At 46.7% G+C, this 18,229-nt stretch overlaps 1 protein-coding gene across 2 annotated transcripts in view; it reads left to right on the top strand.

The window, feature by feature from the left end:
• The window catches only part of VCL (vinculin), an 80,672-nt gene that overhangs the window by 21,487 nt on the left and 40,956 nt on the right, over window positions 1–18,229 (top strand). For both annotated transcript variants that reach the window (XM_056848516.1, XM_056848517.1), the window contains exons 2-6: window positions 4,375–4,445; window positions 8,707–8,857; window positions 11,031–11,139; window positions 14,317–14,439; window positions 15,745–15,905. In XM_056848516.1, the coding sequence (XP_056704494.1) occupies window positions 4,375–4,445; window positions 8,707–8,857; window positions 11,031–11,139; window positions 14,317–14,439; window positions 15,745–15,905 (615 nt within the window). The remainder of the gene's footprint in view (window positions 1–4,374; window positions 4,446–8,706; window positions 8,858–11,030; window positions 11,140–14,316; window positions 14,440–15,744; window positions 15,906–18,229) is intronic.

Here is an 18,229-nt window from a genome sequence, read left to right as displayed (position 1 = left end):
CAGATTTTCTGGTTATACTGTGGAGCTTTAATTACATACTATCTTTTATGCTAGCTAGTGACCCCACCTGACCATTGTGGTCATCTCTAGATGCCCTTCCTTGGGTGCCCCTCTCTTCTGCGCTAGGCAGGCGCCAACCTGGGAGATAGGGTTGCCAACCTCCAGGTTGTTACTCGCATGAAGTATAATGTGGGAACGGTGAAAGTTTAGGCATGATGTTTAATGCCTGAATATGATGCTATAGTGGAAAGAAGGCGGCTGAGGGGAGACATGATAGAGGTCTATAAAATTATGCATGGCACGGAGAGAGTGGACAGGGAGAGGTTTTTCTCCCTCTCCCATAATACTAGAACATGGGGTCATCTGCTAAAGCTGGAGGGTGAGAGATTCAAAATAGATAAAAGGAAGCATTTTTTCACACAATGCATAGTTAAATTGTGGAACTCCCTGCCCCAGGATGTGGTGATGGCTGCCAGCTTGGAGGGCTTTAAAAAGGGAGTGGACATATTCATGGAGGAGAGGGATATTCATGGCTGTTAGTTAAAATGGATACTAGTCATGTTGCATACCTATTCTCTCTAGTATAAGAGGAGCACGCCTATTATATTAGGTGCTGTAAAGGAGCACAGGCAGGATAAATGCTGCTGCAGTCGTCTTGTTTGTGGGCTTCCTAGAGGCACCTGGTGGGCCACTTGTCAAGGAGGTCTGGCCTGCCCTCCAGCAAACCGGTTCCTCCTTGGGTCAAAAGTTGCCAAACTCCCCACTGGGCTTCAGGACTCTCCCTAAAGCACAATGCGGGTAGACTCTGCTACCTTGTCGAGGAGACTCGGTCTGCTCTCCAGCAGGCCGATTCCTCTGTAGTTCAAAGTCACCAAATATTTTCCTAGGAAAACCCAAAACCCAAAATCCTCAAAAGGGATTCCCCTTTTGAGCGCAGTACAGGTATATCGCCCCCAGCTCTCAATTCCAAAAGACTGGCTTTCCCAGGGATGAGCTGAGAGCTACTCTTCCCCAGCCAGTTTCCCAAAAGTCAAAACAAGCAAAAACCGTCCCTGCAGAGTAGAGCTTCTGCCAGGGGAGGCTTATTGCCACAAAACACTAGGGTAGGTGGTTTCTCACACACACACACACTCAGGCACTTGGATTCAGCCCTGAGACCCAAAAAAGGTTTCTCAGACTTCAATATAAAGTCTATAAGTTTATTTAATAAAATGTGCTCGTTACAGGAAAGGAAATTATTTGTGAGGCAGATAGCATAAAAACAAGAAATCTTAGCAATCTCTAACTTCACAGTAGTTCTTTAAGTTTCAGGCAAAATAGGCAAAGTTTCCAAGAGAGTAACAAATGCAAGGTTTTAGTTGATTTATAGTTACCAAGAACCAGGTTTTGGTCCTAACACGCAGAGTGTCAGCCCTTCATGGTTCCCAGATGATGATCGTTTGGAGACATGACCAGCATGTCTCCCTCCCAAGCTTCATGATTTTGATTAGAACAGAGTTCATATTTATCTCTCCCATCTCATTGGGTGATGGCCATTCCTCCCAATGCGATGTTGGGGACGCAATAAACTTGTAAGATATTTGGCATGACACCTCCAGGCCTTTTGAAGTTACAGATGTATTTGCATCTCTGCAGCAATACAAAACATCTGGGCTCCTTCAAGCTTTTGAGATGTCAGGCTTCTAACAGGATTGTCACCAAGAGAACAGATAGTTGATTTACAATAGGAAGGCTTTGAAATGGAGGTGCTTTGAAGTGGAGGTGGCAATGCCTCCGGTCTCCACACCTTTCCCCCCCCCCCAAGTGAAGTGGCTTCTCATGGGAAATGGGAATGGTTTCTCACGGGAATGGTTTGTGAGAGATCTGGTCATCAGCTCCCAGTTTGATATCAAGACATTGAAGACATAGAAGGCCACAGAATGAACCAAAGTTTGGTGATCAGAAGAAGAGCAAGGTTGCTTTTCTTTACATCTTCCCCTTTCGGGGAGATGAAACTACAGATGCAAGCTGAGTTTCATCTTAAGGAAGTTCTAAACTACAACAGTCAAGCAAAATCACCTAACAACTAAATAGGAACATAAGCTATTATCTAAAACACATATGAGGCATATAGGCCTTAGAGCAACACGTACACTCATGGCATCATACTGATACAGACAAATCACATACAGAAAGCAAAACAAGGTTAAACAGCAGAATCATGACTGTATACTCAAAATATCAGAACACGGTACAAAAGGGAAAACAAGATTAAAACCTCTCAGCTTACAAAATAACTCAGAGCTCTCACAAGACACGACCCCAACTGGGTTCTCATCACACTTAAGGTAACAGGACCAGGAAGAGTGTCAGAAACTTTATTAAAATACTGCTTTGGTCCTTCGGCAACTCCATCCGTCAGTTGAGCTAATCCATGGCACAGCACAGGCAAGTTGTCAGCAGCCATCAGCTTATCAGGTTGCCCAGAATTCATGCAGGGTTGAGTCAAACCCTCATCATTAGGAGTCAAAGCCACACAAGAATGCAAGGGGGAATTGGCAGGCTTATGGGGCCCCATGTCCCCCCTCCTTTCCCCTCCCTCAGCCTTCGTTGACCCCTGTTGGGTTGGCACTTCGCAGGGTTGTGTGTTTACAGGCAAGGCCTCCCCAGCAACAGTTACCTGATTAATCCTTGCAGTTCTCCCAAACTGATCGGGATTTACTGCCCCAAATTGTTCCACCATCACATTCATCCTAGCAGCTGATATGTCTCTCACCTCCGGATCTAGCCCCATCTCCTCTGACTCTCCAGGCAGTTGGCAAGCAGAGGATATTTCTAGCATCCTAGGGATTTGCCCATAGCATCGTTCCAGGGGATGCACAGGGTTTTTTAGCCGTAAAGAATTTTCTGGCATCTCACGCCCCTTAAGTGTATCATTTGCATCTGTAAGGGAAGAATGTACAGGGCCGTCTGGCCGCAAGGCCAGTTTCAGAGTCAAGACTGGGAAAGAAGGATCCCCTGCGCCTTTTCTTTCAACCACAACATCAGCATTTGCAAGGGAAGAATTCACACCAGTCTCTGCTGTAGGAGAAGAGCTGGCTGTCAGCACCGGAGAGGAATTTCTCCCCTCCACCTCCGTTGTGTCTCCCTTTCCCACAGGGTTACATGCCCTCCCAACAGTCATATCATTCCCCTTCAACTCACAACCAAAATCAATAAACGCCATCCGCACAGTCTCTAAACCTCTAGACGTGACTGCTGGACTTGATGGGCCTGGGTCTGATCCAGCAGGGCTTTTCTTATGTTCTTATGTGGTTGGTAATTAAAAGTATTGTAGAGAAATTTAAGTAGTTGTTAAGTTTTGTATCAGAAATGGTTGAGTGTATGTGTGTGTGTGTGTGTAAAGTACCTTCAAGTCGCAGCCGACTTATGGCGACCTCTTATGGGGTTTTCATGGCAAGAGACTAGCAGGGGTGGTTTGCCAGTGCCTCCCTCTGCACAGCAACCCTGGACTTCCTTGGTGGTCTCCCATCCAAATACTAACCAGGGCTGACCCTGCTTAGCTTCTGAGATCTGACGAGATCAGGCTAGCCTGGGCCATCCAGGTCAGGGTGAGTCTATGTGCTGATCATTATTTCCAGTTTATACTATTTACAGCATAGGTTGGTGTTTTACACAACCTCCAGGTGGTGGCTAGAGATCTCCCGCTATTACAACTGATCTCCAGGCTATCTAAGCTATTGATCATAATTGCATCTTTTGGTGCTAGGGTTGCCAACCTCCAGGTACTAGCTGGAGATCTCCTGCTATTACAACCGATCTCCAGCTGATAAAGATCAGTTCGCCTGGAGAAAATGGCTGCTTTGGCAATTGGACTCTATGGCATTGAAGTCCCTCCCCTCCCCAGCTCTGCAGGGGAACTGACCTCTGTCACCTGGAGATCAGTTGCAATAGTGGAAGATCTCCAGCCACCACCTGGAGGTTGGCAATCCCAAGGAGAGGAGTTTGGGATGAGTAGGCCCAGTCTCTTTAAAGTCTTGTTCCAGTAACACAAGTTGAACCAGGATTTGGCATTACGTCTGAACCTTTTCCACAATTTATCTTTCGGTCTCCTTGCTGCTGCATTGCAGTAGATATGTTTAATTCTGTTTTGTTATCATGATAAATAGCAAACACTATTTTTACAGGAGAGATCCCCTTAGGTTTGTAACTGCACTCCTATGCCATCAATTTAGTCTGCTCTCTAGGTATATTAATGCTGGAAGTCTTTAGAGCTATGGCAACAGACAAAAGCCATTACTCATTTTTGGAAATTTTATGAAAGGTTAGATTGAAAATCTGAAGCAGAAGATTTTTTTTTTTAAGTAACACTTTTCCTGCACTTCCCTCATGCAGGTTGGAAAAGAAACTGTTCAGACAACCGAAGATCAGATTTTGAAGAGAGACATGCCGCCCGCTTTCATCAAGTGAGTAAACCAAAATTTGTCAGGGTGGAGTGGGACTTAAGGAGTGGAGGGCTAGCTCTCACAGAGGGGTCAAACCTGCGTTTCGGCTGTTGCAATGCAGACTCCAGGCGGGGGCTGACATGACCGAATGCCATTCCAGACACGCTTCAGCCAGTGTGGTGTATAGGGTTGCCAGGTCCCTTTTTGCAACCAGTGGGATGTTTTTGGGGCGGAGCCTGAGGAGGGCGGGGTTTGGAGAGGGGAGGGACTTCAATGCCATAGAGTCCAATAGCCAAAGAGACCGTTTTCTCCAGGTGAACTGATCTCTATCGGCTGGAGATAAGTTGCAATAGCGGGAGATCTCCTGCTACTACTTGGAGATTGGCAGCCCTGGTGGTGTAGTGGTTAAGAGTGGTGGTTAAGTGTGATGGATTCTAATCTGGAGAACCGGGTTTGATTCCCCACTCCTCCACATGAGCAGCGGACTCTAATCTGGAGAACCGGGTTCGATTCCCCACTCCTCTACATGCGTGGCGACTAATCTGGAGAACCGGGTTCGATTCCCCACTCCTCCGCATGAGCAGCAGACTCTAATCTGGAGAACCGGGTTCGATTCCCCACTCCTCCACATGAAGCCAGCCAGGTGACCTTGGGCTAGTCACCGCTCTCTTAGAGCTCTCTCGGCCCCACCTACCTCACAGGGAGCCTGTTGTGGGGAGGGGAAGGGAAGGTGATTGTAAGCCAGTTTGAGATTCCTTAAAGGTAGAGATAAGTGGGGTATAAAAACCTCTTCCTCCTGTTCTTCCTCCTCCTCCAAGACCTTTCTTATCTGCCAATTCCCAACTGCAATCTGCAGCAGTAGAGCCCCGGGGCAGGTTAACCTCCATCCAAATTTTTAAAGCTTGTTTTATTTTAATGGAGAAACCTCATGGTTTTTCACCAGGTGTTTGGGCCAGTTTACCAGACTGGTCCTATAAAGCTGTCGCAGCGAGCCTTCCCCATAACTTGCGTGTGTGTGTAGCATTTAGGGTTCTCGTCCATATGCAAGTCCGCATTTCCCCTTTTCTCACTTGAGGTTAGAAGAGCTAGCAGTAAACGTGGCTGGCCGCTGCTTCTCTCTCTCACCCCCCCCCCCCATCTCCGCTTTCATTTGAAACCTGAAGGCTAATTGACTGACACTTGTAATTAACTTCGCGTTGGTGCTGAAGACATAATGATATTCTCCTCCCGAGGTCCCAAAGGCATAAATAATCACTTTTTCATTATCATTCATCCGCCTTCCTTGACAATGTCAAGCGACACCTCCTGATTGAAAAGGCAAATCCTGGCCTCCTGAATACTTCATATTCTTTATTGGTAATGTGTTGAGGCTCGATAAGAGAGAAGAGCCTTTATTTGGGGGTGGGGGGAGAAAGATGGGCAAGAGATCAAGGACAGGAATGTGGTGGGTCTAACCCTTAAAGGCATTTTTCTGTGGGCGGATGTAGAAGCAAGTTTGTGAGTGTCCATAAAAGTTCATTTTTAAGGTATTTTATGTGTTCAGTGATAGGGTTGCCAACTCTAGGTTGGGAAATGCTTGGAGATTTAGGTGGTGGAGCCTGGGGAAGGGTAAGTTTTGGGAAGGAAAGGGACATCAATGGTATATAAGACCACAGAGAGCCAGCGTGGTGTAGTGGTTAAGAGCGGTGGTTTGGAGCGGTGGACTCTGATCTGGAGAACCGGGTTTGATCCCCCACTCCTCCACGTGAGCGGCAGAGGCTAATCTGGTGAACTGGATTTGTTTCCCCGCTCCTACACACGAAGCCAGCTGAGTGACCTTGGGCAAGTCACAGCTCTCTTAGAGCTCTCTCAGCCCCACCTACCTCACAGGGTGTGTTGTAGGGAGGAGAAGGTGATTGTAAGCCGGTTTGAGTCTCCCTTAAGTGGCAGAGAAAGTCGCCATGTAAAAACCAACTCTTCTTCTTCCACTACTTTATTTTTAGATGCTGAATCTTTATGTTAAAAAGTCGCTCTTTAAAAAAATATATCTGGAAGGGACGCCAATATTTTCTAGCACATACAGCACAAGTTCCCTTGGCTGGTACCTAAAACCAGCCCAGTGAATTATATTTAATCTTTTGCTAAATTTGGCTGGTAAATATGGCGCTGTGCTCTCATCTGCATTACAGCCTTGGTTTGCACGTCCAACAGCCTGGCGACAGCCGCAGACGGCTGCCCGAAAGACCGTTTTGTGTATTGTACTCCGTGAAACCCACACATTTATAAATACGCCGGTCTTGGCCCTGGCAGAACGCGGCTCCACGCGTGCGCCCGGAGTCCTCTAATGGAGAATTATGTTGCAGTTATGAGTCCCCGACCTACCCAAATGCTCAGATTAGCGTTGTGGCAATGAGGCGATTGGTTTTTGTTGCTAGAACACGTCGCCCGATTCCAGACTTCGCACTTCAGAACCCTGGCTGTGAATAAAAGGAGCGTAATTATATCGCAGATGGCGTTCGAGTTCAGGCACGGGGTTTCTCATATAAGGGAATTTCATGCCATATAGTATCTTTGCTGCCTGTTCAGTCAGCCTGTCCTGACTGATAAGCTCAGTGACGTGTATTTTTGCCGATTATAAAAAGCACAGCTTGTGTGCAGAATGGGTGCTTTAGTCTGTGTATGCTAGTGAACCCTGCCTTCCTCTGGAAATCAATACTATTTGCCTGTTGGGAGAAGAGGTAATTGAAAAGCCTGAGTCTATTTAAAGTGGGCCTTAGAAGAGGGGGTTGCTAGCAAGGGCCCTTCACTCCGTCGGAGCAAAAATGGGGGGCAGAGCAATGTCACACAAAGTTGCAACATCACAACTATTGTACCCAGAAGCGACATTGCTATGCTATAGGAATTCTCCCGTCTCTATGGTAAAAATCAGAGAGATTTGAGGAATTCTTAGAGCGTCGTGACATCATTTCTCGTTGTACTTAGAAGTGACATCGCAACGCTCTAGGAATCCCCCGGTTCATGGTAAAAACCAGAGGGATTTGGGGAATTCCTGGAGCACTGTGACAGCACTTCCGAGTACAACTGGAAGTGATGCCATGTGCCATTGCTTCCCACCCCCCAATTTTTGCTTCTGCTGGAGTGGGGGCTGGAGTTGGGGAGGGGGCTGGAGTCAGGGATGGGAAATTGCCATGGTGGGCAGTCTGGTAAACTGACCTGGGGAAAAACCTGCTAGGTGATCTTGCGGTCTCTTTTTCTGACCTGCACAAGGAGAGAAAATTGTGTACCTTCACAAGCCTACAGAGTGTCTGAAGGGACGGTGTTGGTGTTAACCTGATCGGCACTGTTGGTTGGAAATCACTGGGCATCCTTCTAAACTACTGGAAAGAAAGAAAAACCTTGGCACAGATTTTTGGCACAGACCTTAAGCAGATGTTGAGAGGGAGGGCATCTTGGCCATCTTCTGGGCATGGCGTAGGGGTCACTGGGTGTGTGTGGGGGGAGGTAGTTGTGGATTTCCTGCATTGTGCAGGGGGTTGGACTAGATGACCCTGGTGGTCCCTTCCAACTTTATGATTCAGAAAGGACAGAAAGTGGTTTAGTTGGTGGAAAGAACAGAGTTGGCAAACATGAGATTTGGACAGTGGAGTCGGCCTCTGCGTTGCCTTGTCCTGGCTTCCCTACACGAAAGTCATAGAATCATAGAATTGGAAGGGGCCACAAAGGCCATCTAGTCCAACCCCCTGATCAATGTAGGATCAGCCTAGAGCATCCCCGACAATTGTCTGTGCAGCCGCTGCTTAAAGACTGCCGGAGAGGGGTAGCTCACTACGTGGTGTAGTGGTTAAGAGCGGTGGTTTGGAGTGGTGGACTCTGATCTGGAGAACCGGGGTTGATTCCCCATTCCTCCACATGAGCAGCGGACTCTGATCTTCAGCTCACCACGTGGTGTAGTGGTTAAGAGTGGTGGCTTGGAGCTTTGGGCTCTGATCTGGAGAACCAGGGTTGATTCCCCTCTTCTCCGCTTGAGTGGCGGAGGCTAATCTGGTGAACCGGGTTGGTTTCCCCGCTCCTACACATGAAGCCAGCTGGGTGACCTTTGGCTAGTCACAGTTGTCTCCGAACTCTCAGCCCCACCTGCCTCACAGGGTGTCTGTTGTGGGGAGGGGAAGGTGATTGTAAGCCGGTTTGATTCTTAAGTGGCAGAGAATATATATATGGCTCCAGGGTACCTACCATCTGTCACCGTAACCCCGATGGGTAACGGGATCGATATTAATTTTGCTTGCCTCCTGCTTGCCCACAGGGTGGAGAATGCGTGCACGAAACTTGTCCAGGCTGCCCAGATGCTGCAGACCGACCCGTATTCTGTACCTGCTCGCGATTATCTCATTGACGGCTCGAGGGGCATCCTTTCTGGCACCTCTGACCTGTTACTGACATTTGACGAGGCGGAGGTAGGCATTCAAATCGCACCCAGAGCCGAAACTGCCTGTTATGTTTTATCTCCCCCCCCCCATTTATTTATTTATGTTTTTTTTTAACCTGGCCGAAGCCAGGCTCAGAGTGGGGAACATCATATAAAATACCTTAATATAATCGATAATAAAAATCACCCCAAAAATCTAAATTTAAAACAATAAAATCCCAATTAAACTAAAAAACTACAGATCTATAGATGATGCCTAAGTATCTCTCATACTGCCGGAGAGAGGTGGCAGGTTACCCCTCAATTAACATAAAATAGTATAAAAGGAGGGGAATAGGGAGGCCAGCAAGATGACATTCGCGGCCAGGGCGGAAAAGGCCCTGGCTCTCGTTGAGGACAAAGCGAGGTCAAACATTCTTCCAAAACGGGGAGCTGCAAAATGCAGTTCCAAATGTTCCTGAAGAGGAGAAGACTGAGGGGGGATCTGATAATCGTCTTCAAGTACTTGAAGGGCTGTCATAGAGAGGAGGGTGCCGAGTTGTTTTCTGTTGCCCCAGAAAGTCGGACCAGAACCAAATTAAATCAGAAGAGTTTCCGTCTAGACATCAGGAAGAATTTTCCAACAGTCAAGAGTGGTTCCTCGGTGGAACAGGCTTCCTCGGGAGGTGGTGAGCTCTCCTTCCCTGGAGGTTTTTAAGCAGAGGCTAGATGGCCATCTGTCATCAGTGCTGATTCTATAACCTTTTGCAGATGATGAGAAGGAGGGAACCCTTGGCCATCTTCTGGGCATGACGTATGGGTCACTGGGAGTGTGTGTGGGGGAAAGGTAGTTGTGAATTTCCTGCATTGTGCAGGGGGTTGGACTTGATGACCCTGGTGGTCCCTTCCAACTCTATGATTCTATGGAGTGAGTATCCCCCCCAGGGGCTGTTTTGACTTGTGAAAATGGCATGGGGGTAGCAGGAACCCTCATCTTTTTTCTCCCACACTGCAGTCCCAAGCTGAACTTGGCCTGTGCAGACATTTAAAATGACACTTTCTATAGCTTCGGTGTGTCTGTGCGGAAAGCGAGTCAGGTCTGCGGAATCTGGACTCAACCCGTTAGAAAATGTAACATGTTGTTTGGCTCAAAGCGACACCTGTGCAGAAGCAGCTGGTCGTTTTTTTAATTAAATTTTTTTTAATAGGATTCAGAAGGGAAAAAAGGGGAGTAGGGGGAGGAAAAAATATAACATTTCAACATGTGTTCGTGCCCGATGCAACCAGTCTAAATATTCACATCCTCAACGTGGATCTCATATATTGATATTCAGTCCTTAATTACTTCTATTCAGTTTTAGTCATATTAACTCATCTTATCCATCTTAATAATGATAATAATAAACATACAGTAATCGAGTGTTTACAGATACCTATCATACTCTAATTCATGTTTTGTATTCATTCTCAATCCTTAAGCCTTAGGTCAAACAAATCTATCGTAAGCAGCTGGTTATTTTGAGTGCCCACTTAACAAATTTCTCCTTTCCCAACGCCCGACTGCTTCCATATCCGCTAACCTGATGTCCGTTGTCATTCGTCAAAATCCACGTTCTGAAACTTCTCCTTTTTAGGTGTGCATGCTCCAAACACTTCCTTTCTACTGCTGTTACAGAGGTGTTGAAATATTTAGAACATTTGCATTAAACGAAGAGCCTTGTTGGAAGTAGCTACTTACCGGCCGTCTGCCAATTGATTTCCTAGTTTGCACTCTGCATTTACTTTGCTTCTGTGCATGTTGAATGAATATCAAAACATGCCTCGCTGGGGTGAGAATAAATGCTGAATGTTCTCATCCAGAAGCAAGGACTGGGCCCTTTCCAGAACTCAGTTGTGTGGAGGCTCACAAGAGGTGCTAGGGATATCTTTGGTTCTCATTTTATTAGTAGCTGTCAAGATAATAGCTCTCGATATTATAGAGCTGTTAATTCGCCTGCAGGGAGTAGACTGTGACTCTGATCTAACCTTCACGGAAGCCGATTGCAAGAGTACGTTCTCTCTCTGTCTCTTCCCGCCTTCCTTACCGTGCTTGTAGGAAGGTCCGCTGTGGTGACTTCCCTCACCAGCGTGGTATAGTGGTTAAGATTGGCGGACTCTAGACTGGAGAACTGGGTTTGATTCCCCACTCCTCCTTCTCTCCCCTCCCTCGTCCTGTGTTCAAGGTACGCAAAATCATCCGTGTCTGCAAAGGAATTCTAGAATACCTGACTGTGGCTGAAGTGGTGGAGACGATGGAAGACCTGGTGACCTACACAAAGAACCTGGGGCCAGGTGAGACGCTCTTGATCTCGAGGCAGTTCTTATGTGGCTTTTAAAAGTTTGGGGTTTGTTTTTTTCTGTGCTGAATTGTAGCTCTTGCATTCAGTCTCTGGCCTCTCCAATTAAGAAGTTCTTGGGGAGTGGATCCGAAAAAGACACCCCTTGCCTGAAGCCTTGGAGAGCTGCTGCTAGGTAGAGGAGACCCTCGCTTCTCAATGTTTTTGAGGCGGGACTCACTACGAAAGCTACTTTACCTTTTGGGATGCATGGCTACTGTTCCTCTGGATTCAGGAAGTGACCGGGACCCCCACAGCAACCGAAGTGCAACAATGCGTGTGGAAGGACAGGTGGGAAAGAGAAACTATGTTAAAACAGACAGATACAGAGAGAGATTTGTAAGGGGTAAGAAAAAACAGAGAGAGACAACCATCAGGAGAAGAGCACAGAAAGCCTGAGACAATAACACTCGTTGGCCAGAAATAAATATAATATAAGGAGTTGTCCATTGCAGTGGATGAGCCCCGTGGCGCAGAGTGGTAAGCTGCAGTACTGCAGTCAAAAGCTCTGCTCACGATCTGAGTTCGATCCCAGCAGAAGTCGGTTTCAGGTAGCCGGCTCAAGGTTGACTCAGCCTTCCGTCCTTCCGAGGTCGGTAAGAGGAGTACCCAGCTTTCTGGGGGTAAAGGGAAGATGACTGGGGAAGGCACTGGCAAACCACCCCGTAAACAAAGGCTGCCTAGTAAACGTCAGGATGTGACACCCCATGGGTCAGGAATGACCCGGTGCTTGAACGCCTTTACTTTTTACCACTGCAGTGACTTCAGATGCTCAGTATGTCAAAAGTTACTTCAACTGAGGTGCTTTGTGGGGTACCACAGAATTTTACTCTTGCTTAGTTACCAGGGCGGATGGGAAGTTTAGCTTCATTGCTAAGGGTCTGAACAATCAAAGACCTGGCTAAATTCAAGACTTTTTTCCCCTGTATCTTTTCTTGGCGGGAGACTGCTGAAGGGCCACATTGGCCGAGGAATCTTCCGTATGTTGTCTCACATTTTCTGGCGGCGCTTGCTTCTCGGACATGATTAAAAACCTGATGTAAACATTTTACGCATTCGCTGGTTCGATTGCATTCAAGCAGGGTTCTATACACCGAGAGATGGAATTTCATTTGCCAGATGTGTTCGACTTAGAAACTAACTTCAACTAATAAGGAATAAGCCTCAATATTGATGGCTATTTGAGGACTGAGTAGCTTATTTTCTAACCCACACCCCTGCTTGCTAATCATTCTTTTGTTATGCTGTTGGCTCAGAATTTGGTGGGGCATGTGGTCTCCACCCAACAGTGCTGGCTATTTCCCCAGGTCTTGTCCGACACATGAACACATAAAGCTGCCTTATACTGAATCAGACCCTTGGTCCATCAAAGTCAGTATTGTCTATTCAGACTGGCAGCAGCTCTCCAGGGTCTCAGGTATTCCACATCACCTACTTGCCTTTAACTGGAGATGCCGGGGATTGAACCTGGGACCTTCTGCATGCCAAACAGATGCTCTACCACTGAGCCACAGCCCCTCCTTCTGACTCTTCAGTTGAAATTGCAAGAAATATGTTTAAAGTAATTATTCTGGTATTTTGACAGTGCAATCTTAGAACTGGGAGTAAGTCCCATTTGAATAGACTTAGGTAGGCTTCTGATCTGCTTAGAATTGCTCTCTAAAACTTGGCTCTTGGGTTGATAACTTGCTGGATATCTCTGAAATGTCATGATCTAATTTTTCATGAAATAAGAATTACCATTCTAATTTTCTGGAAGACGTTTCTGTTGGAATACTCGCATTAACAACATAGCTAATATTACATGCTATTTCAATGTCCTTTCTTAAAATCTCTTGGGCTGACCTGCAGATTCAGACGTCCATTTCGTATGGCAGGATTTCAGTCTCCTTCCTCGATCATATGCATTAATGTTATTATTTCTTTTTTCATATACAAGATTTGCTGGATTATTTAGAAATGTTCTTTCATCGCGGGGCGGTGATCTCCTTTACGCCGTTACCTTATTTGACATGACCTCCTCTGGCACAGAACTCAATAATATTTTGATCCCTGTCTCCTGAGAGATGTGCAGACGTTGGTTCGGGAAATAAATATAATCGACGTACTAAACTGGGAATACATGAAGGCTAGCAGTTGCAAGGAGTAGCCTTTTTACGGTAGTGAAATGCTTTCCGAGTAGACCCGATCACGTTTCAATCTGATGCATACTGTTTAGTACAGTTTAATAGAGGCAATTGAAACAGACGATTCTGTTTCAGACATAGGAGAGCTGCCGTTATTCCATTTGGCCAAGTCAGTTCTGGCTAGTACCGGGTCCCCAAGGACTCCACATAGAGGTCTGTCCAAATCATGCTAAGTGAGATCTTCTCAATCAAAGATACCGGTGGTTGAATTTCAGGTCTCCTGTAGGCTTCTCGGAAGTGACATCACATCCCTCTCCCAGATCTCCTGGCGTTTGCCCAGGCCCTGGTGGCAGCCCCAGTCTTCAATGTGCGGGTTGTGGGATCTTACACTGAGCTGCAGTTTCCCTCTTTAATATAAGATAGTACAAGTTATGCTCAACAGGGCCTGGTAGTGTAAGAAAGGATAGGAAAAGGTTCGCTCTCTCTCATCTCTCTCTCCCTCTCCCTCTATTGTCTCCCTGTCTCTCTGTCATCTATATATCTATCATCCATCCCTCTTCTCTCTCTCTTTCTCTTCCATCTGTCCATCCATCCATCCATCCATCCATCCATCCATCCATCCATCCATCCATCATCTGGGCATGGAGTAGGGATCACTGGGGGTGTGTGGGGGAGGTAGTTGTGAATTTCCTGTATTGTGCAGGAGGTTAGACTAGATAACCCTGGTGGTCCCTTCCAGCTCTATGATTCTCTCTCTCTCATTCTCTCTCTCTCTCTCTCTCCCCCCCCCCCGCCTTCCCTCCCTCCCTCCATCCTTTGTTTTGCATTGCATACTATTTGACCTTTCTTTGTGGTTTATGGTTGGGGAATAAAGGTATCTCTGAACTCCGGCCTTCCTGCTCTCTACTGTCATGGCCTCCCTTGCTGGACAGTTAAGGAACTGTATTTTTCCAGGTTTTGCTGCCCCATGTTGGGAACTGTTCCTTTTACTTCCTTTCCTCCTGTAGGCATGACCAAGATGGCTAAGATGATTGACGAGCGCCAGCAAGAGCTGACTCACCAGGAGCACAGAGTCATGTTGGTGAACTCCATGAACACGGTGAAGGAACTCCTGCCGGTCCTCATTTCGGGTAACCCTCTGCAGCGACTTCCCTGATTAAAAAGCTACCAGTACTTCAGAAGGCGCATGCGCACACTCAGTAAATTTCATGCATGGATAGAACCGTGCAGGTAGAAGCTGGCGGCAAACCTTTCCAAAATAGAAGCTTTTAAAAATGCGGCTTGTAAGCTGACTGCTGATACTAAACATGTGGTTTTATTTGTGGCTGCCTCAGAGGGGAGGTTGTACCTCCCAAATCTCAGCTTGCATACCGTGCATATTTCCTATTTAAGTTCTGTGAGCTGAACTCACTGAGACATGTGAATGTAGGGCTATTTATATGGGATTATATTTGTAGTGCCTGCCTGTAACAGGGGCCTGTGGAATTTCTAGTTCCTGCTGAGATCCATGTCTGGGTAGCACCACTTTAGGGAGAGACACATTCTTGGATTCTCTTCTGTGCATGGAAAAGCAGGGTGTCAGGGAGAAAGATTTTCTCCCGGCCTTCCCTTGACACCTAGCTTTCTGTGTGCAGGGAGGCCTTTTTGTTTACACGACAGAGCAGCCTGAAGCGATACACACACACACACCTAGCCACAGGTTTGTGGCCACACTTGGCTTGCAGTGGGGAAGCTGCGTGGGGAGCTCTCCATGCTGACATGCCTGCTCCTTTTTCATTTTCAGCCTTACATGCTGCATACCCCGACCCCCATAACATAGTCTTTACAAACAGCAAGTAATGAAAACCATCTTCTGTAAGAGTGGCCTTGGGAAAAAAATTAAAGCAGGTGGAGTTGGAATGCCTGCAATTAAGTTCAATGTTACAGGGACTACCGAAAGGTTCACGTAACGTAATCTTTCTGGTTGCCAGAACACAGTTTTGCTCTGAAAAGTATTTAGTGGTTTGGTCACTGGAGCTCAAGGATCTTCTAATAATATGGCAGGGCGCTGGGTTTATTTTCAACCCTGCCTGGCAATTAAAGCCCTTGATGTTGAAGTAGAAGAAGAATTGGTTTTTATACCCCACTTTTCTCTGCCTGGGTGACCTTGAGCTAATCACGGTTCTCTCCTCTCTCAGCCCCACCTACCTCACAAGGTGTCTGTTGCAGGGAGAGGAAGGGAATGTGATTGTAAGCCAATTTGAGACTCCTTAAAGGTGGAGAAAATTGGGGTATAAAAACCAACTCTTCTTCTAATTCAGAGTGAAATAACTCCAGACTTCATGGGTAATACCAGTCTACTACAAATGTTGCTTGTTTTGCCCAATTCCATGCACAGCTAGCACATCTTCTGTCTCTCCGGTCGGCTTTTCTAATCAACCCTGTAATCTTCCCAGCGATGAAGATTTTTGTGACCACCAAAAATTCCAAAAGCCAAGGAATAGAAGAGGCCTTGAAAAACCGCAACTTCACAGTGGAGAAGATGAGTGGTGAAATAAACGAAATAATCCGTGTGCTGCAGCTCACGTCATGGGACGAAGATGCATGGGCCAGCAAGGTGGGAGCGCGTTCCAGTTTAGGGTTCTGTTTTTCTCAGTTTTGCACAGAGTTTTCCAACAAGATAGGTTGCACCGGTATGCAGGAGAAGATGATACTATTACCAGTAGAAAAGAGCAAGAGTCCAGTAGCACCGTAAAGACTAACAAAATTTCTGGTAGGGTATGAACTTTCGTCAGTCACAGCTCAGAAATGTTGTTAGTCTTTACGGTGCTACTGTACTCTTGCGCAGTGAGCTGTGACTCACGAAAGCTCATACCCTGCCAGAAATTTTGTTAGTCTTTACGGTGCTACTGGACTCTTGCTCTTTTCTACTGCTACAGACAGATTAACATGGCGACCCATCATGATCTATATTATAACCAGTCTGTGTGTCAATTTACCGTTTGATAAAAGAAGGTTGTTCAGGGTGGTGGTAAGTAACTACATTGTCAGCAACTGTGTATTCAGAACATTTCACCAGGCATGGCTGTGTAGCCGCCATACTTACAACCAGATTAATTTTTTTTTTAAATGCATTACATTTCATACAAAATTCCTAATTTAAACAATTCTCCCAACTCTGGAAGGCAAAGTTTGCGATTGTACCGTGGTTTACAAACTGTGGCTAGTGCTTGCACCCCAAAACCAAATTGGAACCCTATTTCAAACCATTTTTTTCTGCGATGGAAGGTTCCTACAGCTTGCTGCTTTGGATGGTTAAACAGTGGTTAGTGCTAAAGAGGAACGGGGAGCCCTGTGCGGAGTATGCAGCTCCATGACTTGGGTATCCGATTGCTTTTGGGTAGAACTGGTGTCCCAGGAAGTGGTGGTTTGATGCACTTAATAGGGGATGCATTTATTTGAAAGCACCGGGGACTTACTCCAGATGTGATCAAACCCAGGGTGCATGGGATGCAATAAACGATATGCAAAGGTCAGGTTTCTTTTCATAAGTATTCCAGACAATCCTTGTCTAGAAGTAATATTTGAAGTGTCGGTGAATGAATTTGCGGTGCTCTCTTTCTCTTAGGAGCCAGCAAGGTGTAGTGGTTTGGAGCGGTGGACTCTGATCTGGAGAACCGGGTTTGATTCCCCACTCCTCCACATGAGCCGCGGACTCTAATCTGGTGAACCGGGTTGGTTTCCCCACTCCTACACATGAAGCCAGCTAGGTGACCTTGGGCTAGTCAGATTCTCTCAGCCCCACCTACCTCACAGGGTGTCTGTTGTGGGGAGGGGAAGGGAAGGCGATTGTAAGCCGGTTTGATTCTCCCTTAAGTCGTAGAGAAAGTCGGCATATAAAAACCAACTCTTCTTCTTCCAGCACATCTATATTTGCATTGGCGGTGGCGGGGGGGGGATACTACTTTTTTCCAAAGGATTTGTGTTGTATTTTGATGCTTAACTAGGCAGACTATTCACAGATGATGATGATAATGATTATGATGGCAAAGAGATGAGAAGGGGGGCAGGACTGCCTCTGCCCCCTGGCACTCTCTCCACTTAGGGGTCTAGTTATCCCAGAAATCTAAGATGGATAAATTCTAGATAAGGACACGTTGTTGACCCAGGCTTCATCCTCTCTGCAGTCTCCACTTCTGCAATGCCTGGAAAATAAGACGGGCTCTTGAAGAGTGTCAGGCTTAAGCAGCTGTCAGAATGAGCGTGGCGTTAGGTCCCTCTTCATCCTTGTCCAAGTCGTTGAGGAACAGTTCTCTTATTCTGCCTTTGAGGCCGAGAGGGACCTTTTGACTGCTTCTTGAGACATGCAATGAAGTGATACGTAAATATCCGCTGTCCCTTGGTCACACGACACTGTGACAAAGAGACTGTGTGACGTACGGCGGAGAGGCGAGCTCAGTTTTCCTTTCCTCAGGTTCACCCTTTGTTCTTAACCCTGGGGGAACGTTGGAGCTGACATGGCCGAGAGAGGAGAGGCACGGCCCGCTTTCTACAGGGCTGGATCTCTCACAGATTTGGCGCTGCTGTGAATGACGCAGAATATATGAAGCTGTCTTTATAGTCAGATGAATGGTCTGTCCAGTCTGCCCTGATTTGCAGCACCTCTCCAGAGTATCAGATAAACCTCTTTGCCAGATTTCTCACCTGATACCCTTTTAACCAGAGATGCCCCAGACTGAACCTTTTACTGGCACAGGCGACGCTCTCCCAGAGGGTTGTGGTCCCATTCCCAGGTGGAACATTTGGCAGAGACTAAGAAAGGTTCTTCCCTCAATGTGGTGGTGGTGGGGGAAAGAGCCATCAAGTTGTGACTGACTTACGACAACCCTTTAGGGTTTTCCAGGCAAGAGACATTCAGAGGTGGTTTGCCATGGCCGGCCT

This window comes from Euleptes europaea, chromosome 4 (assembly GCF_029931775.1).
Source record: "Euleptes europaea isolate rEulEur1 chromosome 4, rEulEur1.hap1, whole genome shotgun sequence".
Taxonomy (NCBI): Eukaryota; Metazoa; Chordata; class Lepidosauria; order Squamata; family Sphaerodactylidae; genus Euleptes; species Euleptes europaea.
The sequence above is the reverse complement of the archived record's forward strand: the minus strand, read 5'-3'. Positions and strand labels throughout refer to the sequence as shown.